This window comes from Pteropus vampyrus, unplaced genomic scaffold (assembly GCF_000151845.1).
Source record: "Pteropus vampyrus isolate Shadow unplaced genomic scaffold, Pvam_2.0 Scaffold358, whole genome shotgun sequence".
In the NCBI taxonomy this organism is placed as follows: domain Eukaryota; kingdom Metazoa; phylum Chordata; class Mammalia; order Chiroptera; family Pteropodidae; genus Pteropus; species Pteropus vampyrus.
Window position 1 is genome coordinate 759,543 of NW_011889139.1, and position 21,384 is coordinate 780,926.

At 52.9% G+C, this 21,384-nt stretch overlaps 3 protein-coding genes across 6 annotated transcripts in view; 1 reads left to right on the top strand and 2 right to left on the bottom strand.

Annotated features, from left to right (window-relative positions):
• The window catches only part of RASL10B (RAS like family 10 member B), an 11,504-nt gene extending 1,899 nt beyond the window's left edge, over positions 1–9,605 (top strand). The window contains exons 1-4 of one of the 2 annotated variants that reach the window (XM_023522839.1): positions 271–489; positions 1,838–2,200; positions 6,211–6,335; positions 7,100–9,605. In XM_023522839.1, the coding sequence (XP_023378607.1) occupies positions 1,985–2,200; positions 6,211–6,335; positions 7,100–7,370 (612 nt within the window). In that variant the 5' untranslated portion in view covers positions 271–489; positions 1,838–1,984 and the 3' untranslated portion in view covers positions 7,371–9,605. Of the gene's footprint in view, positions 1–270; positions 490–1,837; positions 2,201–6,210; positions 6,336–7,099 lie in introns of those variants that run through there. The other variant, XM_011379358.2, reaches the window with a different exon arrangement.
• MMP28 (matrix metallopeptidase 28) overlaps positions 8,788–21,384 on the bottom strand; it is a 36,966-nt gene continuing 24,369 nt past the window's right edge. For all 3 annotated transcript variants that reach the window (XM_023522835.1, XM_023522837.1, XM_023522833.1), the window contains 2 exons: positions 19,947–19,949; positions 8,788–8,882 (listed from right to left, as the gene is read on the bottom strand). In XM_023522835.1, coding sequence (XP_023378603.1) covers positions 8,809–8,882; positions 19,947–19,949 — 77 coding nt within the window. In that variant the 3' untranslated portion in view covers positions 8,788–8,808. The remainder of the gene's footprint in view (positions 8,883–19,946; positions 19,950–21,384) is intronic.
• Positions 10,595–18,187, bottom strand: GAS2L2 (growth arrest specific 2 like 2). The gene is made up of 6 exons (XM_011379357.2): positions 17,505–18,187; positions 15,778–16,019; positions 14,760–14,867; positions 13,544–13,640; positions 12,676–12,925; positions 10,595–12,149 (listed from the first exon to the last, which is right to left on the bottom strand). The coding sequence occupies exons 1-6, from the start codon at positions 17,887–17,889 to the stop codon at positions 10,595–10,597; spliced, it is 2,637 nt and encodes an 878-aa protein (XP_011377659.1). The 5' UTR covers positions 17,890–18,187.

A 21,384-nucleotide genomic window follows, 5' to 3' on the forward strand; every position in this document is an offset into this window, starting at 1 on the left:
CTCCCCACCTGCTTGTGCTGGTTATATAATTAACCCAGCTGAGGCTCTCTGCCAAGCTGACAAGTGTCCAGGGATGCCCGAGGGGCTGAGGGCCTGGAGGGATTTATGGGGAAGAGAGACTGGTACTTCTCTCAGTTGGGAGCTCATATAAGTAGATAAGCACCTGTTGAGGAAAGGACACTGCATAGCTCAACCGGCTATATGGTCTTCATTTCCCCAGGTCTCTGTTTTTTGGCTTTTGTTTTTACCTTCAATAAAATGGGGAGAAGACACACACACACACAACATGTGAGCAACAGTGGATAGTGATCCATCCCAGGATTGCTAAGATGTCTCATTGCGATCGTGAAAAACCGTAGATGAAGGAAGGGCTCCCGCACGTAACAATGGCCACTCTTTATTGAACACCTGCTCTGTGCCAGGCACTGGGTTTTACTTGCACAACCTTACCACAGCCTGTGAATTTTGTTGCCTGAGGTCACACTTGAGGTGAGTGACAGAGCCAGGAATCCAACCCTGGTGGGTTTCACTCCAAATCCTGCCCTTTATTTGCTATGCTATCTATATATGTACCTGGTGGATTGGGTCCTCTGAACCAGGACAGACTGAGGGACATTCTGTGAACTGCGCATATATGGAAAGAACATGCATCCACACAGGAAACATACATACAGGCTGCAAAGCATGGCCCTCTTGGAATCCAGCAAACTCATCTGCCTTGGACCCATTTAGCAGGCACTGGCGTCACCCTTCCCGGGATAGTTCCCCAGACAGGTCTCAGTACTAGCCTCCCTGGTCACCATCTCCAACAGAAGAAGAAGAGGCACCTAGCTAAGAGACTTATGTAGGTTATCTCCAAAGTAGGGGCTATTGACCCTACTTTAACATATATGCAGAGCACAGCTCAGATTGGGCAGGTGGGAAAATACTCAAGCTCTAAAGTCACTGAAACTGAGCAAGCAAGGAGCTAATGAGTCCATAGCAAGGTCCAACTCTAGCAGCCCTTTCCTGGCTGCTAGCACACCTGCTGTGTGCCAGGCCCTCTGAACCCCGGGACTTTGCCAGAGAACCAGCCCTTTGCCAGTCAGCATTCACCAGCTAGAATCACTAAACTTCGTACTGTGACATCGTAGAAGAGTAGCTGCCATTCCCAGCTGTGTGACTGGGTATACTTCTCATTTGGAGTCTTCTCCCTAAAGTGGGAACACCTATTCTAGCCCTTAAGGATGTTGTATTCACTGAGGATAACCTGTGCTAACAGAGCAAGTGCTCAACAACAAGCGTTGCCCTCCAGAGCCAGGCAGTCATTTAGGCCAGGGGTTCTCGATGAGGGCATTTGGGGTCATCAGGGTGATGAGAGGCTGCTGCTGCTGCTGGCAGATACCTCCTGGCAGCCGGGAATGTAAAATCTCCTGTTCAGTTCCCTCCACAAAATGCCAGGAATGCCATCACCGAGACACACTGGCCTAGTCTCACCCCGGAGGACGAAGAGACCCAGACTCCGAGGAGTCACTGGCTTGTCCCAGGCTCTGTGGGGAAGCTGGGCTCTAGTGCTCTTTCCACTCTGCTCTGCAGCCTGCCTCAGTCAGCCAAGAGTCAGGTCATAATACAAGTCAGGAGAGATTGATTCCCGCTAGTGCGAGGGCAGGAAAAAATGGAGAAGCAAGGATGGAGAGGCTTTCAATAGATGAGACGGGGGTTTGGGCATTCCGAGAGGGGAAGGGAAGGCATTCCGAGAGGCAGTAACGGCTTCAGCAAAGGCCCTGCCCGAGGTGGAAAAGTGCAGGATGTGCCCAGGGAAAAGCCGGCCCACTAAGCCCACCTCTTGTCCCCACAGTCCAGGTGGAGGCCGCAGAGGGCCCAGGGCGAGCAGGGGCAGCAATGGTTGGTCCTGACGGTGGCTGAGCCCCCAGCCCCTGGAATATGCAGCCCGGGGGAGCCCCAGGCAGCGGCGAGGACGCGGTGGCGGCGCGGGAGGGGAGGCATGGTCTCCACCTACCGGGTGGCCGTGCTGGGGGCGCGAGGCGTGGGGAAGAGTGCCATCGTGCGCCAGTTCCTGTACAACGAGTTCAGCGAGGTCTGCGTGCCCACCACCGCCCGCCGCCTCTACCTACCTGCCGTCGTTATGAACGGCCACGTGCACGACCTCCAGATCCTCGACTTCCCGCCCATCAGCGCCTTCCCTGTCAACACACTGCAGGTAGGAGGGTCCACAGGAACAGCGGGGCGGGGCGTGGGGCAATGGAGAGGTGTGGAAGAGGCTGGACTCCAGCCCTCTCCAGGCTCTGACCCTGTTGCCAGGCCTCTACCACTGGCTTTGAGAGCTCTGCGCTGCACCATGGCCCAGACCAAGAATCCATTCATTTGTGCACTAGTTAATTCAACGAATATTTGATGAGTGTTTAATTTGTGCCAGGCCTTGTGGTGGGCACTGGGGTAGAATGATATGTAGAAGGGACAGCAGAAGAAAATGTCAGGACCTGGGAAAAGTGTGTTCTCAGAGATAGGTCTCTTGTCCAAAAGCCTTTTCTCTTAAGTGACGCTCTGTCCCTGATTTCAGGACTGGCCCACTGGGCACCCTTCCTGTGTCAGATTCAGATGCTCCCAGTGCCCTGGCTTACAGTGCTCCTTCCCCAAGCCTGCAGGACCAGGTCCTCCTTCTTCTCTCTAACTCTGGCTTGGGAGGGGGTGGGTGCAGGGGGAAGCTGAGCCCTAAGACACGTTTGCTCGCTGAAGGCAGCCCCTAACCAGTGTGCAGAGGTTTCGCCCAGAAGGATAGGCAGAGTGGTGGAGGTAGGAAGGCAAGGGCCACAGCTTGGTCAGTAGTAATTGTGCAAATACAGCAACCTCTCAGGCAGGGCTAGGGCTGGTGGCTGGCGAGGGGCTCAGGCTCAGCACTGTCTCAGCAACCCCTGGGCAGGAGGGCCTTGGCCTAGCCTCAGAGACACTTGTTTCTTCCAACTCAGGTGCAGGAGGTCAGCACCAAAGACAAAACCGTGATTCACACATCTACGCCTTGAAAACAGTGAGGTCAGGGCAGTGGGTCTGAGGGTCAGGGTCTTCTAATTCCCATCCAAAGGAGATTTTAACAGTAGCCTGAACAGATACACAGATCTTGATCTAGTCCTGCATTTTGTGTATTTTGAGCTTTGAGTGTTTTTCACATTTTGTCGTGTATTTATTTTTAGTTTTAATTTAATTTCAGTTTCAGCATAGGTAACAATAGAAAAGTTCAAACGTGGTAAAAAGGTACACCCAGAGGAATCTCAGTCTTACCCTGATTCTTGCCCCACTCTCTATAGCCATTCTCATTTTTTTAAACTCATACTTCCAGTGTTTCTTTAAACAAATAAAATGTATTTTTATTCCACTCCTTTTCTTCCATTAAAAAAAAATAATAAAATGTTCTGTACCTTGTTTTTTTGACTGAACATTATAACTTGGAGATCTTTTCATGTCAGTATCTAGTTGTCTTCATTCTTTTCCCACAAATGTGCTGCATTCTGCTGGGGAGACGTCCTATGGAGTCCCCTCTTATTGGACAAGTGGGTTGTTTCCAGTCTTTTACTGTTTCAAATAATGCCACAATGAGTAGCCTTGTACGTAGTCTTTTTGTAAAAAGAGAACCATATCTGTGGGATGGATTTCTGGAAATGACATTGCTTATATCAAAGCGCAGATGCAACCGGAGTTTGGAAGGTGTCAGAATCCCCTCCCCTTCTATAAAGCGGCACATTTTGTGCTCTTGCGAGCAGTGCACATGAGCGCCTGTTTCCCCACAGCCTTGCCGTTAGAGTGTATTGTCAAACTTTAGGATTTTTGACAATCTGATAGATGATATATGATAGTCTCGGTGTAGTTTTTATTCGCATCTCTGATCATAAGTGAGGCCGAGAGCATCTTTTTATATGTTTAAGGGCCTTTGTATTTTTTTTCTGACAGTTATTAATGACCTATGCCTATCTTTCTATTGGATTGTTGACCTTTTTCTTCTTGATTGACCCTGAGTTTTGGATTCCCAAGGACATCTAAGACTTCACTCCTGAAGCACAGATAAGAGAGTTTGAGCAGAAAAGCCCTAAGAGGGGACCCAGGAAGTCTCAAAGATCAAATATAAAACAAAAGAATCTCGATAGCACCATCTGAAAATAAAAATACATTATTTCCCAATGCCAGGTGAAACCGAGACCAGGAGAGTAGGGTTTCCTGGGTCAGAGGCTCAGTCGTTCCTTCTGCAGACCCCTCTCCTATCAAAGAAGGAAGCTGAGCTTAGAAGGTGTATGCAACCCACCAAAGGAATGAGCAGCAAATGCATGGTTGAGACCCAGGAGGCTAAACCTCCCTCAGCTCCTCTGTCCTTGGAACTAGACTCAGTTTTCATTGCTCCTTCTTTGTCTTGACACAGCCCCAAGATAGTCCTTTACAATCTGGGACCCTGCACAGAACAAGCTGGAAGGAAAGCTGAGCTTTCTTGCTTCCTCCTTTCAATCATGGGCGAAGGGACAAGCCAGCCAACCGGGAGCCTTCCTCCTCTTCCTTTTTGAAGCCCCCGGAGAGGAGTTGGTGGGAGGCAGCCTAGAGGCCCCCTTGAGATGGCATGTTGTGGGAAACGTGGGGCTATCACCCTTGAAGGTTGGCAGTCGTTCCCTCTCCACAGCACAGAGCTGGAAGAGGGTGGGAGCCTCTCTGTCTGTTTCCCCATCCCTCCCACTTCCCACTGATCTCTACTCCTTGTGTGTGATGCGGCAGGAACCATATACACATGTGAGTCCCAAGGAGGTTACTGTGTCCAGCGAAATGGAATCTTCCCTGGCCTGAGAAGCCAGTTAATGGTTTCCTACAGTTTTAGATATGTCCTCAGCATCTTCCCCCTGCACCAAAGTTAAAACTCAGCACAAAGAAAAGATGCCACATCATCTCCCTGGGGGAAATCCACTGCAGCAGCTTCTAAGCCTTTGAGTTGGGAAGTGCTTTTCTGGCGTCAGACTTAACTCTCTACCACTGCCACCGAAGTCTTTTCCCTTTTGTTCCTTCTCTGAGGTGGAGAACCAGCTGTAGTCCTCCTTCATGCCCGGTCCCTGCCCTGGCTCAACTCACAAGCTGGCAAAGGAGACATGCTTACACCTCCTGCTCATCTTTTGACCTGGTCCCTCAAGAGAAGACCCTGGTTCCCCTTGTTCTTGAAGGCCTCTGCCTCCCCCAACTTCAGGGACCCACTTCTTTCCACACACTGGCTGCCTTCAAATGCTCTTGCAGTTACCATCTGCTGGCAAGTTAATTAGCTAATTAATTCTTAAGGAACCTTCTCTTTAGTGCATTCAGCCTTTCCAGGGGTCTATTCATCTTTAGCTACAGCTAAAGAATTTGCCACAAGCATTCAGGTAGTTCCATTTCCCTGGAGCTGTCCTGGGGCCCTGTTCTACTTCAGCCCCCATTTTGCATCCAGTTTCAGTCTTTTTCTCCTCAAGCCTTCTCTTTCTCAACCCTAGGGCAGGGTGGAACATACAGAAGGGGCACATCAGGTAGCAGTCTAAGGGTAGTGTTACAGGCAGGAGTCGTAGTGATCTCAGCATAGACCAGGTGGGGTTCAGAACCATGGAGAGCTCACCAGGTTAGGAAGGACAGTTAAGGAGCCTGCTAGGAGCCAACCCAATGCAAGGAGAACGTATGTAAAAATGAGGCAGGTCTGACTCTGGCCCTCTCAAGAGCTCACAGCAGAAGTGGGGAGCTGGTGATGGAAACAGCTCTAACCAAGGTATAATCACAGGAGATGAAGGGAATAGTCCCCTGCTTGCAGGAAGGCCTCTTGGAGGAGGAGGCATTTGAACTGAGTCTTGTAAGATAGGATTTCAACAGGTCTAGGCTTTTAGAGGCACTTAATATATGTACTCGAACAAAGATATATAGGATGGATGGATTGGGGGACAAAATGAGCCAAGGAAGATATCATCTCTAGATGTGCACAGGACAGTGCAATGGCCCTGGAGGTCAGACAGTGTGATCTGCCCTATCCTGGCTTGGGGATGGGGAAGCCACAGCACTGAGCTCCTCCATTTTGCCCTGGACTTGGCCTCCTGGGAATGGGTGGGTGTGAAAGACTTGGGTTGCAGTGGCAGGGGAGTGTGCTGCTAGTCTATGGCTGGAGGTGGCTGGAGGCAAAGGGAGCCCTTACGGCTGCTCTGACCTTGGCACTGACTGGGGTTGTTGCAGGAGTGGGCAGATGCCTGCTGCAGGGGACTCCGGAGTGTCCACGCCTACATCCTGGTCTACGACATCTGCTGCTTTGACAGCTTTGAGTACGTCAAGACCATCCGCCAGCAGATCCTAGAGACAAGGTGAGGGCCTGGGATACAGTCCATTGCCACCTCAGTGGATGTCCCAGTGCTAGCTAGTTCCCATGAAAAGGGTGCAGTGGGGGGATACAGATAAGTACCCTCTGGTTCTCCCACATACACTCAAACACGCATACACAACATTTTTCTGTCCCCATTTCTGTTAACTAATTTTAGGACCTATGAGGTGGCTAAGTCTAGTACATTGGTTAAGAGCAGGGTTTCCGAGAACAAGACTGTCAAGGCTACTCAGCTGCATGACTTTATTTTGTTTATTATTATTATTATTATTTTTAATCCCCGCCCCCACCCCCGACCTATCGATGGATGCCGTCTCCCCTTAAGAACTGGATCTCTGAAGGCGGGCATTTCCTCCCACACGCTTGTGCTGGCTGTGCACCCAGGGCCTGGCTCACCCAGGGCCTGGCTCGCCCAGGGTATGGGCGGTGGCTCTGCTGGGGCTGGAGCCCAGGACCTTCTGGGACCTTCTGCGTGTAAAGCAGACGTGCTAACCACTACTCTGTGGAACCACCCCTGCATGACTTTGGACCAGTAAATGTGTAAGCCTCAGGTTCTTCTATAAAATGGAGATAACAATAGTACCCACCTTTTGGATCATGCGGATTAGAGACTATACCTCTAGAGTTTAGCGCTGCAACTGAACAGACGTATGTTAGTACTATTATTGACCAGGCACAACCTGCCGTCATTGAAGTCCAGTGGTTGCGAGACTGGCAGAGTTCTGAGATTCCCACCTCACTCCACAGGGTGATCGGCACCTCGGAGACGCCCATCATCATCGTGGGCAATAAGCGGGATCTGCAGCGCGGACGCGTGATCCCACGCTGGAACGTGTCACACCTGGTGCGCAAAACCTGGAAGTGTGGCTACGTGGAGTGCTCGGCCAAGTACAACTGGCATATCCTGCTGCTCTTCAGCGAGCTGCTCAAGAGTGTTGGCTGCGCCCGCTGCAAGCACGTGCACGCCGCCCTGCGCTTCCAGGGCGCGCTGCGCCGCAACCGCTGCGCCATCATGTGACACGCGCCCGCTCCGCCCGCCCTGCCCGCCCCAAGGGCTGGCTGCAGCCCCGAAGGCCCCCAACGGCTTTCCCACAGGACTGCGGGGCTTGAGCCGGGAGCGGCAGCAATATAACTCTGATGGTCCGGGCTTGAAACGTCCCCGCAGCCACCCACCTACGTGAGAGGCAGAGGGCTAGAGGGAGCCTCCCCATAAATGCCCATTCCGCCCCTGTCTCCTGCATCTGTCTTCCTGGGACGGCCGCCTTTTAGTGCTGTAGTTAGTGCAGTACCCGGCCCGGCCCCAAGAGGCGCCATAGCCTTTTGGGATTGGGGGTGAGCGTGAGGAATGGAGGGTGGGGGTGGGGAGGTGCTGCCTTGGCTGGGCCCCACCCATCTTCTCCGGAGTGTGTCTGTCATTGCGCCATGTCTTCCTTTCCCTTGTCCATATGTCTGCCCACCTGTCTGTAGGTCCTTAGCTGTCTTTTCCACCCTCAGGTCCCCCTCCCTGCCCCTAGCTCCGTTCACAGGGCTCTCATTTCGTCCATCCCCTTGTCGGAAATCCAGGCAGCTTCTTTGTGAGGCCAGCCTTCTGACTGTCAGCACCACCGGCACAGGACAGAGAGATGCGGGTGGCCCAAGGACCACAATTGGGTCCAAGGGTTGAGGTCCCAGATCTGTCAGGGGGAGAAGGCTGAGGTCTCCCTACTCCAGGGAGACCTCCCCACCCAGCAGCCCCTAGAGACACAACAACCTACCTTCCAGCCTTAACTAGATGGTCCGTCCCTGCCGGGTGCCCCTCACCCCCTTCCTGACCCCGAAGCCAGATCACCCCCTGGGTTAAAACTTTTTTTCTTGACAGTGTGGAAAGGGAGTCCCCCAAATTTATATATTTATTACCATGATGCCAGGTTCCATCCCTCTATTCCTTCCTGCATTGGGTGGTCTGGCAGACTGGGAGATACTGGTTTTGAGAAGCTGTGGTGAGCAGGCTGTTTTCCGGGGTGGAGGTCGGGGGGTCAGGTTGTGCCAATGAAGAGACTCTCTCCCCATTCCACCCCAATATGATGCTCCAGACTCTGCCTGCTCGAAACTCAGATTATCCTGATTGGTCTGGGGGAAGGATAGAGCCAGAAAAAGAATTATGGGGACCCCTGTGCTTGGGGAAGATATGCCCACATCCCCACCCCCAGATGGATGCCCTCAGGATCTATGCCTCTTTGTCTCCAAACCAGTTGACCCTATACCCTGACTCACTCCACCCCATTTTCTCCGGCTACCTGGCCGGATTTCTACCTCTCGTCACTGGAGCTGATCACTGTCAGTTTTGTACCGATTTAGAAATAACAAAAATAATGAAGTACCGGGAGCCGCCTAAGGAATTCTTGGAGGACTTGGACGGCAAAAGAAATGCTGTATGTCCCCTGCCCCCTGGCCGAGTCCTCCTTGAGGCTGAGCCCTCAGCCCTGGTCTAGTAAGAGGAGAGCAAGGTCCCTTGTCAGAAGAGGGGCAGATAGAACAACCCAGCCTCGACCTAGCCGAGCTGCATTGTATAGACCAGGTAATCAGGTGGCCCAGAGCAGTGATGGAGAGGAGTCTGGGGGAGGGGTCGTGGGTGAGGAGTTTATTGTCCAGATCGAGTGAGAGAAAAGCTATGAATCCCCCAGCTGATTCCCTCTCCACCCACCAGGGTAGCTCAGCCCTACAGTGACTGCCCTGACCTTGGGCAGTCCAGTATTCCTGGGTTATAGTCCCTGCTGTGCTGCATGACTTTGGGCAAGTAACCTGCCTGCCCTCTCTGAGCCTCCCTCTGAAACAGAGGAGGTGGCTCCCCTTCCCCACACTGTGGTTGGGAGGGTAAGGAAGAGGGCCTTCCCCCTTCATCCCCTGCATCCTGCTCCCTGGGTCACCAAGGGGACAGGGTCAGGGATGGCAGCATCTCACCTGCCCCATCACCATCACCACCCCCTCCAGCTCTGAGGCACCTGAGGTGGGGGTAGGGGACCCAGGCCTCTGGCTGCCCCTGTGGGAGCCATAGGAATGTATTGCCTGGCTGGCCCTCCTCACCCCCTCCGCTTCACCCCAGGTCTTTGATTTCTATTTTCTCCACCCCTATTCTGAGTCTCCGTCCTCCTCCCTGCCTCCCCCCACCCACCCAGGGTTTCCCACCACAGGGTCTGGAAGTGTGTGTGACACCCATTGCGCTGTGATCGGAAGTCAGATTAAAAATCAGGGAGTGTTTTCCCTCGTTTCTGTACCACAGTGTCGGCTCAGTTCCTACAGTGGGAGGGAAGGGGCTTCCTACAGGGTCCGCTGAGCTCTGCCAGGTAAGGAGGGTGGGGGTGATGAGGTGGCCGAGTCCCAAAACCCAAGTAAACCAGAAGAACTAAGGGGAAGAGTTTGGGACTCAACTCCCCACCTACCCTTGAACCCTCCCACTGATCAAAACCATCCAGAGGGGAAGCATGACATCTCTCTCTGCCACTCTCTCAAGCAAACTTTCATAACTGGACTCAATCCCTGCTTCTGCTTGTTTTTGTCCCTGTTGCTGCTGAGCCTCTGTGGCCCCTCTGTCATAACTTCATGGGTGTAGATGTGTTAACACTCTCATCCATCCCTCTTGACTCTGATCTTAGTTCCCAAACCCCAGAGCAAAGCTTTGAAGTCCGGCAGGAAACTTGTGTAGGGTGGCCCTTTGTCCCTGTCCATGGTGCTGATGCACCAGCTGCTTCCAGGAGAAACAGGCGCTCTGGGAAAGGTCTGCTGAACCTCAGGAGAGGAAGACTCCTTTACCCCCAGCTCCAACCCTTCGTTTCCTTCCCCTCCCACTGTTTGAGGCTCCGTCTTCCTGCACCACCACAGTGCTACAGAGAGGGACTCAAGAGCTGGGGGCTCAAGGACAGACCCACATGTGTTTAATAAATAATAAAGAGTTGTGGGAATGGTGGGCATAGCCAGAGGACAGGAGTTTGGGGAGCTGAAGTTGGAGAGGGTGATAAGATATAGGGTGTCCCCACAACTCCTATCCTAACTCGAGTAGGAATGGGGGTGATGGGTTGCCCCTTTGCTCAATCAGGTAGAATGAGTCTATATTTGTCTTCTGACCCATCCTGGTCAAGACCCTGAATTGAGGAGAGGAACCTTTTCTTCTGTTTCTGCAGATGCGATTCCAATGGATACATGGGTATTTTTTTCACTTCACCCCCCTACCCACATCCACAGGCTTCAGGGGTGAGAAGCCACTCCTCAGACCCAGGACTCTTCCTCAGGTGAGGGTGGAACTTGACCAAGCTGCTGAAGCCCCAGGCCCTCCGAAGGCTGAGAGCTGCTCTCTAGTGGGGCCGCTGGCTCTTTCCTCTCCTTTCCTTCCTCCTCCTCCCCTGCCCAGGCTCTGTCCACCCGGGCTGCCTCCCCTCCCTTGCTACCCAGCACTGTTGCTCTCGCCAGCCTACCCCTAGTGGGCACCCTGGCTGGACCCAGGCAGAGGTAGGCCAGGGGCTTAGGGATTCTTGAAGGCTGTTTCTCGGGCCTATGGTCTCTCCGGGGCCGAATTCTGGGCCTCAGCTTCAGCTTGTAGATCGATGGTACTCTCTGGGGCTTCCGGAGTGTTCTCTTGCCCTTGCCCAGACATGCCTTGGCTTTGTCAAAATTGGGGTTGAAGGGCGATGGTGTGGAGTCCTCCAGGCTGGCAGACACAGTAGAGGCTGAGCAGTCCTGCCCTCCTTGAGCTGGGACCCTCCTTATCCTGATGCCCTTGGAACTCAGGCTTGCCTTTGTCCATGGCCCACTCTCTCTGGCTCCCGGTTTCTCTTTTGGGCTTCCTGGGCCTTCAGGAACAGCCAGCTTAGGGGAGCCTGTAGAGGCTGCCTTCCAGGCTCCCAGGTCCACTTTAATGAGGGGTGGCGGGCCCTGAACCAGTTCTTGGATGACCTTGTCATAAAGACCCCCAGGCTCAGGCCACTGCCCACCCAGGCTGGGGACATAGACTCCACTACGAGGGGTGACTCCAGACCTTGGGCTCTGGGAATGAGCAGCCCCCACCTTTAGCAGCTTCACATTGGCCAAAAGCTCCTCCTCAAGGCTATGGTAGGATTGCTCCTTGGTCCCTTCCAGGGGTAGAGGAATGTACCTTTCCTCCTGGTCTTGTGGGCCCGGGTCCAGGGACTCTCCAGCCTCTGCTGTCACCCAGATATCTAGCTTCTGGTCTCCTTGCCTCCCTCCCACAGAGCAGTTCTCAAGTCTAGACCCAGCCAGGCTCCCAGTGATGGCCCTTAGTGGGGTGGAGCTTCTTCCCTGTTCTGTTGTGGGACCTCCACTTGCAGTACGTGGAAAACTTCTTCCTGGAGTTGGGGGTTGGGCAGGGGACCGCCAGACAGGGATTTTGGTGAGTCTTTTCACAGGGGATGGAGAACAAACAGATGCTGGCTCCCTGAACTGGGAGGAAGCGCCCTCAGCTTCACCCCGGGGTGGCTGCCTGGGGCCCGTGGGCTTGGCTAAGCTGGAGTAGTGAGGCAGGGGAGATGGTCCTCTTGCTGGTGTCCCTTTGGCAGTGGCCTCAGGAGCTCGGAGTCTCTGAGGAGTGGGGGCCCTGGCATGGGTTCCCTGGCGGTCTGTCTCCTCATGAAGCCAAGGTGTAGGAATCCTTCCCCTGGGAAGTTCAGGGGGGTGTCTGTCCTCTCTCTTCCCTGAGGACATGCACTGTGGGTCTTGGCCTCTATATATAGGTAAAGATTGTGGACTGGGTGGGCTGTCCCCAGCTGGCAGCTGCCTCTGAGATGGAGTGAGTGGCTTCTCCTGGCACCTGAAAGAGAGAATCATAAGGCTGGTAGAGTCATCTAACCCAGTCCCTGGCTCTGGGAAAAGATAGCTTTCCCCAGACAGAACTCGAAGGGGTCCAGACTTCATGCTGAAGGAAACAGATGCTCCCTCTCTCTCTCTCTCTCTCTGCACCTGCCCAAGAGTCTTCCTTATGGAAGGTACTTGTTAAATTTATTCTCCCTCATTCACTGTGTAGGATTACTGCAAATCCCACAACTACAGGTCACCAGTCTTGGGTGACAGGGGGTCTTAGTGTCTGCTTTACCATGAAATGGAAGAAGGACCTTGGGTAAGTCTGTTCCCTTTATGAGATTCAGCCTCCTCCTCATCTGTGAAATGGGAGGGCATATGAAGTATGTAACTAGATGATCCCAAAGGTACTGGATGCTTTTTCGGTTCTGAACACCTGAGGCCTTGCTGGGGTAGAGGCACTGCTGAGAGACCGCTCCCTTTGTCTTGAGTGTGGACTCCAACGAAGAAAGAGCCCCTTCCCTGTCCCTCCCCTGTACCTCAGGAATGTTGCTGTCTCTCTGAGCACCCCTGCCCCTGCTCCCAATTCACTGCAGGGTCTGGAGGAGGAGGTGGGGGGCTTCAGCTTTCTGCCTGAAGAGGTATATGTCTTCCAGTCCACAGGGGACAGTGGGCTCTGGGAGCGGCTGATGGTCATCGTAGGCTGTAGCTGCGAGGGCTCATCCTGCACCCTCACTTCATGCTGCACCGGTGGAACTGGGGTCTTCAGGGAGCTGCCTACCTTGTGTGCTACCAAAACAGCCCCCCAGAGAGAAGAGAACGAAAGGGTTAAATTCCTGCTGATGGTTCCTCTCCCCCAGCTGTCCCAGTCTCCACATTCCACACTACAGACAATGGTACTTACAGTGACAGTGACAGCACTGGTGCCAGAATTTTCTTATAGGGGTTTAGGGGATGAAGTCTGGTCAGAGGACTCAACTGGGGTGCTGGTGGTGGGGAATGACTCGTTTAAAACTGTGTTTGTATTGCAAATCTACATCTTTTACTTAGATTGCATGCTTATTTGGGTGGCGTGAGGTACTGATGGAGAGTACCGGAGGACTAAAGATCCCTTCAAGTCATGTTTGGTGCCACCACGGTAGATATCAGCAGACCTAAGTCCTGCCAAGAAGCACGCTGACCAAATGCTGATTCTCTGTGTGTTTGGCGTCATCTTGTGACTATAATTGGTATTGCATCATAGCTCCTCTGCTTTCCTTCTAGGGCTGAGCGGGTACCACATGGTACTTTCTATAGTATCTTCCTTTCTCCATCCTCTCCCCCCACCCTTTCCCCTGGAGATCAGACCGACCTTCCCCTTCCAGCCCCCGGCCCAGAGCATAGGGAGGGGACTCTCAAGAGACTCACAGAGGGATGTGCACCGGCATGGATCGTGTTTGTCCAGATAATGGCCAAGTGTGTCCCAGCCACCCCCCACACGCACCATCACATGGTTCCGGAGGACCTGCAAGGGCCAAGGGTAAGGTTGATGGAAGAGTGGAGGGTGTCCCCTATTCCTAGACCAGCCTGCAGGCTTCCAGCATGCACTCCCATCCATGTACACACGCACATGCAAATGCTCCCTTTCACACGTGTGTAGTTGGGAGTGTGCATATTTTGCAGCCTGACTGTCCTCCATGACTGGCATCAGATAACACATATTGTCATGGGTGGAAGCCAGGCTGACAAACAGAAAGTTGCCCCACAATGAAACAGGGGATCTCACAAGCATTGCGTAGTCTGGTCCTAGAACCCTCTGTTTTCTCTCTCCACTGTAATAGGGTTTGCCCCTGCAAATGCTTGTATCAGAAATGGGGTCCTGGCTTTGCCTTGGTGTGTGTGTGTCAAAGAAGTCAAAGGAAACTTAGCCCCACTCCACTCTGGGTCACAGCCTCTCCAGGATTCTATTTCCTCAGTCAAAAAGTGAGGCCACAGTTCCTTGCCCCAGCCTACTTCACAGGGCTTTTGGCTTAGGGTCTGGGTCAGGGTTCAGGGAGCTGGCTGCCCCTAGGTTTGGCCTGTGCCCAAGGTAAAGGCTCGGCCATGCCCCTGAGCTGTTATCTACACTGCCGGGTACATACTGTTTCTGGTGAGGAACAGTCAGATATGAGGGGTGGGGAGGTTGAGGTAGACACATTTCAGACCTCTACTACTGTTCACTCTGCAGAATGTACCAAGCCAGGCATTTGAATTATGGGGTCTGTGTGGCTGGGCCACGCCCTGAACACAAACATGGAACTGTCAGGCACTTTGCTTTGACCAAGCCTGTGGGTGAAGTGGAGGTGAAGAAAATTGAGAGTACGCTTCATAACCTACTCCTGCCTGGGGACCCCTCTGGACTAGGCTAAGGTGGAGGTGAAGGGGTGGTGGTTCTGGCTGCCCTAATGGGAAGAGGGGATTGACTTGCCAACTTCGTCAGGGATCTTCTGGAATTATCCAAGGGAGGGAAAGCAAGTCCCAAGGCCTGACAAGTTGAGGTGAATGGTGATAGCCTGCCCTTGCTGTCAGGCCTGGGCAAGGTCCCATGGAAGGAAATCCTATTCTGCTGATTCTGGGGTCCCTCCACCATCCTCCTGGGACTTACCCGGATAAAGATAAGGGTGTTGGAGTCCCCTACACGGTACTTCCCCTCAGACACCTTGACCATGGAGAACTGAACTGGGCACGTGCAGTGGCTCACGAGATTCTGAACCTGTGAAGAGTAAGCAATGGGCTGAGCCCTCCCTCTGCACAAGTGCCCAGCTTACCCCTCCACACACACTAGGTCAAGCCCAATGGGGGGCCTGCCTGCCCGCCAGAGCCAGCCCGAGACTTCTGCTGAGATCAGGGTTAGGGGCTGAGAAGCGAGTGGAGAAGACTTTTAATGCCAGTGAGAACAAGGCCTTGAGTGGTCACCTGTGATCCAGTGCCCTCAAGGTTAGGCTGACTGAGGTGATGGGGTGTAATGATGAAGAAGGCGCACCTTGGCATCTGACGGGCTCGGGTCAGAACCTGCCTCCACTGTGTCACAGGCCTTAGCAAATTAAGAAACCTCTCTGAGCGCAATTCCTCGGTGGTAAATATGGGGCTAATCACAGTAAGGGCTAACTCCTATGACAAGCCCCCTCTGTGCCAGACACTGTCCTGAGCACTTTGCGCTTTAACATTTAATATGCATGTCGGCCATAGAAGGTACGGTTACTATCCCCATGCTACAGATAGAGGAACCAAGGCACAGAGAGGTTAAATAATTTGACCAAAGTCACACAGCTGCGAAGCGGTGGAACTCAGACTTGATCCAAAGTGTCAGAGATGGCGCCAGAGTCTGTGTTCTTAAAAACTGTTCCACCAGGGGTTAAATGAGAGAGGTGCAGAGTGATGGATTTATAATAAAAACATAATAAGTGGCTTAACCATTACTATATGTGATTAGCGCTGAGGCTCAAATTGGGACATGACTCAAAGGCACGTAGTGGATTAATGTCAGGGTGGGGACTGGAGCTCAAAGGGGACAAGAAAGGGAGGGGGAGAGGGGAGAGAGGCGGGAGAGGAGGGAGTGGCAAAAGAAAGCGGGGCGACGGGGTGGTGGGAGTGGGCTTAGGGGTGTGTCCAGAGCCCCGCACCATCTGGTCCAGGTTGCGGAAGTGGCAGGGCCGGCGCACGGGGGGCGCAGGTGGCGGTGGGTCGGGCGGGGGCAGGGCCAGTTCCTGCCGCAACTCCTCGTCGATTTCCTCCTCCAGCTGCACCAGAGTGGGCGCCGCAACTCCGAAGCGCCAGGCTCGGCGGCCCACCTCCAGCAAGCACAGCACCACGTTCTTCACGTTCTTGCGCAGCACCAAGTCCTCGGTCTCAAACATCAGCACCTCTGTCAAAGGGACGGGAAAGGGGGAGAGGGAGGGGTAGGCAGCCTGAACCCGCTGCTGACCTTTCCGGAGCCAAGCGGGTGTGAAAGTCCTGGCGGCTATCCCTGGACTGGGGTGGCAGGCATGGAGGGAGGTCTGGGTCTGAGGATCCCAAACCAAGCCAGCCCCTAGGAAGGGTCTGAGTAGAATTGCTCATGCACTGAGTGCAGACAAGATGGCCTGTCTAACAGGAGAGGTCATGGGGGTGGGAAGAGGTGACATAGCCAAGCAAAAGAACCTGGGGCCTAGTTCCCCGCCTGAGTGAGAGAGGGGTTAGCTCCACCTTGCCATTCTCCCCACTCGGTTGCCAGGACAGACTAGGAGGGAGAAGCAGTTTGTCCTGCTTCTGGACCACCCCTCCCATCTCCAGTATCCACCAAGCATCTCAAACTCAACCCCCCAACCCCCGCCACCCCCTACTCAGCTATAACCAGGCAGGGGTGAGTACAAGCTCTTGGGCCAGACTCCTAGCATTGGAACTCTGACTGTCCCACCCACCAGCTGTGTGACCTTGGGCTAGTCCCTGAGCCTCAGGGATGGAATCTGTTTCATGGTGTTGTGAGGATAGTGGTTAATATTTGCAGACAAATCTAGCATGTGGTAAGTGCTCTATAAAACACTGGATTTGATCCACCCTCCAGTCCTGCCCCTCACTGCCTTGCCACCAGCCAGTAGCCACGCCTGACCTTCCCTCTGTCTCACCCCCACTGCCTTGGGAATGGAAGATGTCGCAATATCCGCTGCTGGGTCCGAGGCCAATGAGATGAAGGATCCTGACATGTCGCTCCCCTGAGTCACAAGCCCCAGCACGACTAGCCCTTCCTGAATGTCCACTGCCTCCTCCCTATCCTTCTTGTACCCACCCTAGGCCTATGCCCTCACCAGCTCCAGCTTCTAGTTATCCCAAAACAGTGCCTTTTCTGTGCCTTCGTCTCTGCCTAGAATTCCCTTTCTCCTAAAAGTTTCTTTATTCCACAAGTCTCAATTCAAACCTCCTTCTATGTGGTTTCTCCCCTGCCTCCTCACATTCCACCTTATCAGGTGGCTGTTTCCTCCCCTGGCTTCCCAGCACACACACCTCTCTTTTGAGCTTTTATCACTTAGGCTATAATTTATGTAGCTACTCATCCGTCTCCCTTCCTAGATCATGAACTCCTTGGATACTGGGTCTCAGTGCTCTGGGTCCTCAGTACCCAGCATGGTGCTTGACACAAAGGAGATAGGTATTCAATATGTGTTTGTTGAATGAATGAATCATTCAATCAACACATTTATTTTTTTGAAGATTTACTATGAGATGGGAAAACTGAGGCATAAAAAGGGATGAGCTGGCCCAAGGCAAATCTGGAAGGAGGACATCAGCTTTTGACCCCCAATGCAGCCTGGGCCTCAGAGAGGAGGTGGACACCCTGCAAAGTAAGGGTCTGGAGGGGGTCCAGTGTGGGTACCTTGGATGCCCATCTCCTTGCGACACCACTGGATGAAGTTGGAGACATTGTCCCGGGCCTGGAAGGTGCCCGGCTGGGCGGCCCCGTTGCAGGAAACCCCAGCCCGAGGCATGGGAATCCTTTCGGCTCTGGCAGGTGTCTCAGCCAGGAAAGCCAGGGCGGCCTCGGTGATGGTGTTGGCATGCCGGCACAGCACCAGGCCCGTCTCCAGTCCCTGCAGGAAGTTGGCCGCGTTGATGTCCAGCCCATAGAGATCCCGAAGCCACTCAGCCAGGTCCTCCTTCATGGCTTCCAGGTACTGTTCGCTGGATTTAAAGGGCCGGATGCTGCGCAACGGAGGCCCCAGATTCTCAGGCCTCCTCCCACGTCCCCCAGATTGGGACATGGCTCAACTTACAATAAGGAAGGAGGTGGGCACCTGTTCTCTCCTGCTGCTGCGTCTTGGCTGGTTCTCCCTGACTCTGGGTTTCCCGTCTATCCTCTGAGAGCCTAGGACTGCCGGCTCTGCTACTTGCCACAGGCTTTAGCCGCTGCCACCAGACCGGCCTGGTCCCCATCCCCCCACATTCCTCAGTCCCTGCCAAAACTTTTCCTACTTGGTGGCCCCGCAGCGACCTCACTCTCCAGCTGCCAGTCTGCTCAGAGTTTGCCGCTTTTCAGGAAGGATGGAGGTGAGGACCCTCCTCTCTCCCCCCAGGGCTGGATGGGTCAGGCTAGCTGCCTCTCACCCCCTACCGCTGGCAGTGGAGCCTGGAGTGGCTGTGGGCCTCTCCACTCTGCTTTCCTCTCTCCTTGGAGACAGCGGCTGCTATAAACACTCCTTGTTAACCCTTCCTGGAAGACGAAGACTGCCCTGCCAGAGCCTGCCCTGGAGGCGATAGAACAGGGAGGTGAGGCTGAGCAGGATGGGAGCTTCTAGGGAATGGTGGGGGGTGGGGAGCAGGGCCAGGGGGTGTTGTGCCCACAGCCTTTGGTGAGCACTGTAGCATGGGGATGAAATAGATACGGCAATAGAATCCAAAGACTTGAGTTTAGCCTTGGACCATTTGCTAAATCCCTCTGTGATCTTTGTATCCTACCTACCCTCTCTGTGCCTTAGTTTCCTCAACTGTAAAATGAGAATAATAATATCTACCTCTCTGGAGTGTTGTGAGGAATAAAGGAATAATGTATGTGGAAAGTATCAGACTGTCAGGACGCACACGCTCAGGACAGGGTGGATCCCGGCTTTCAGTTATTCTCCCAGCAGCCCTGTCTAGGCTCCATGATCCCCACTTTCTTTGGAGAACCTTCTCCATCCCTAAATCTAACTAGGCGATTCCTCTAGAGTGGGCTGTCAGTTGCAGTACCTCACCCCAGGGCCACAGCACTGCATTCCTTCAACAAATATTTGAGTCCCGATCGTGTGCCAGGCACTAGTATAGACCCGAGGATAGAGCAATAAATGGGGCCCCTGACCTCATGCTTACATGTTAGTGGCTGCTGAATGACAGATAACAAACAAATAAATCTATAGCAAGTCAGATGGTGATAAATTCCAGGGATGTAACTAAAGGAGATGAAGGTGTGTGGAGATTTATATAAGGTGGTCAGGAAAGGCCTCACTGACGTGGAGACGTGAGAGAAGTAAGGAAGTAAGACCTGCAGGTATCTGGGGGAAAGGTTGTTGGGCAGAGGGACTAGCCAGTGCAAAAGCTCCAGGCAGGAGCATGCTTGGCATATTTCAGGAATAGCAAAGAGAGGTGGGATATGAGGCAGAGAGGAAATAGGGTCTCAGATCATGGAGGGCTTTTCTTCACCTTTAAAAGGGAATTTTCTTTCAATGACCTTATAAAGGCATCAAGGCCGTGATTATTTTACCCATTTTATGGATGAGGAAACAAGAAAAACCGAAGTGTGTAGGAGGCCTTAGATCCTCACTTATATGATCCCCTCCATAGGGTTGAGTGAGTGTCTTCATGACACAGCAGCCGGGTTTCCCCTGAGTTAAGGCAATGAGCTGGAAGTGGTGGAGTGGGAAGGAGAGCTGAGAAAAGATACCGATAGAACAGAAAGGTGAGGAGAGAAAATAATGATACAAATAAACATAGTGCTTTAAGGGTCAGAAAAAGTTGTACTGTAGCACTATAGCTGACTTTCAGATGAGGAGACTGAGGGTCAGAGAGATAGCATGCTGAAGGTCAGACACCTTTTCTATTTATGTGGTAGAGCTGAGATTCCAACTCAGTCTATTGGGGGCCAAAGCCTCCCTCTACTCCCCCTTAATGCCTTTTTGTGAGGGAAGGTAGGGAACACCTGGGTTTTGAGTGCTTTTGGAGGCTCAAAAGGCAGCTATTTTTGCAGTGAACCCTATGGACAGGTTAGGTTCCAGACTCCAGACCTGCCCCTTGTGATCCAATAGAGGCCCTAGAGACCAAACCAAGTTCTATTGGTTCTGGCTACTCCCTCTCATCCTAGGCTCTGATCAGGGAAAGAGGGCAGCACAGCCTTGGGAAGAATGGATAAGCACAGTGAGTGGGCTGGAGGCGAGGTGGGGCCAGAGGGACATGACCTCTTGATTCCAGGGTGGACCAACCAGCTCATCACCATGGTAACCCCAGAGTAGCAGTCCAGCCTTTTTTTGAGTACCCATCCATGTCCAAGCCCTCTCCTTTTTCTTCCATGAATATTCTTGATATCTGCTCCCCCATCTTTACCTCCTGCTGTTCGGATCTTTGTCTTCTCTGGCCACAATGACTGTAATGGCTCCTAAGTGGGTCTCCCTCTATCAGAGGAAACATCCTAAAATACAGCGAAGTTAGAAAGCTCAGCAGCTCTACATTGCTGGAAGACCATGGCTCTTGGTATTTAGTTGAGTACTGTATGGTGAGGATGAAATAGACACAGCAATAGAGTCCACAGATGTGAGTTTAGCCCTGGACTCTGCGAAATCTGTGATCTTCAAATGCTACCAAAGCTCAGACTCTATAGCCTGGCACCCCAAATCCCCACCTAATTCCCCCTCCTCCTGAAAAGTTCCTGGCACCCCTTTCTGGTTGTGCACTAGGTCTAAGCCTTTCACAACTAAAAGGCTCCTTAATATGTTCTCCTAAATAAAAGTACAGTGGACCCTGGTTCTCCACCATTAGCCACACCAAGAACTGGTTGAATCTTTCAAGCAACTTTTCCTGAAAGCTTTCCAAAACTCTTGGATGAAATTCATAGGCCCCTCTGTGACCTACCTCATCATCTTCCTGAGAGGGTTGTGAAGATGAGGGGACACAATGTATGAAGAGTTTAGAATGGTGATTGCATGCAGTTCCTGCTCAATACATGTGGGCTAGAATGCTAATTTTATTATCATTCCCCATTGTCTTCAACCTCTTTAGGTTGGGCAGGGATCAACTGCAATTTTCCTTGACTTGTCCAGGTCAAACCCCAGGAATTGTGCCTTCCCTGCCCTCCTCCCCCTTCTTTTCATTACAAGTCTAGCTCCCCAGATCCAGCAGATAGCAGGGCACACAATGGTGCTGGGCCAGTATTTGCTGGTGAGAGTGGACACCTCCCAGCAAGGCAGGCTACTTTCCATGTCAGCTCAGGAACTGCCTGCCTGCGGGGACTACTGCTTGGAGTTGTGGAGTTTGTGCCCTGAACAGAAGTATCAGCAAGAGGGGTAAAAGGTGGCTGAAATCTATCAGGCAATTGGGGTCAAGCCTGGAAGGAGGAAGAGACACCTTTTTCTAATTGGTCTGCCCATAGGGGGCACTTTTCCCGATTGTTCTGCTCATCAGAAGAGCTTTTTGCTAATCATACCGAGGCACTGTGTGCGCACCCGCCCGCCCACCCCGCACAGGTGATGCTGGACTTCCTGAAGGCAAGACCAACTTTGAAGAAGGAAGTC

Excerpts from the sequence above, each read along its gene's own strand:
- GAS2L2 (XM_011379357.2), bottom strand. The coding sequence starts at position 17,889 with ATGTCCCAATCTGGGGGACGTGGGAGGAGGCCTGAGAATCTGGGGCCT. Across the intron at positions 14,868-15,777 it reads TCCGCAACCTGGACCAGATG|GTTCAGAATCTCGTGAGCCA; the intron begins GTGCGGGGCTCT and ends TACTCTTCACAG. Across the intron at positions 12,926-13,543 it reads ATGCCGGTGCACATCCCTCT|CACACAAGGTAGGCAGCTCC; the intron begins GTGAGTCTCTTG and ends CTGTTTTGGTAG.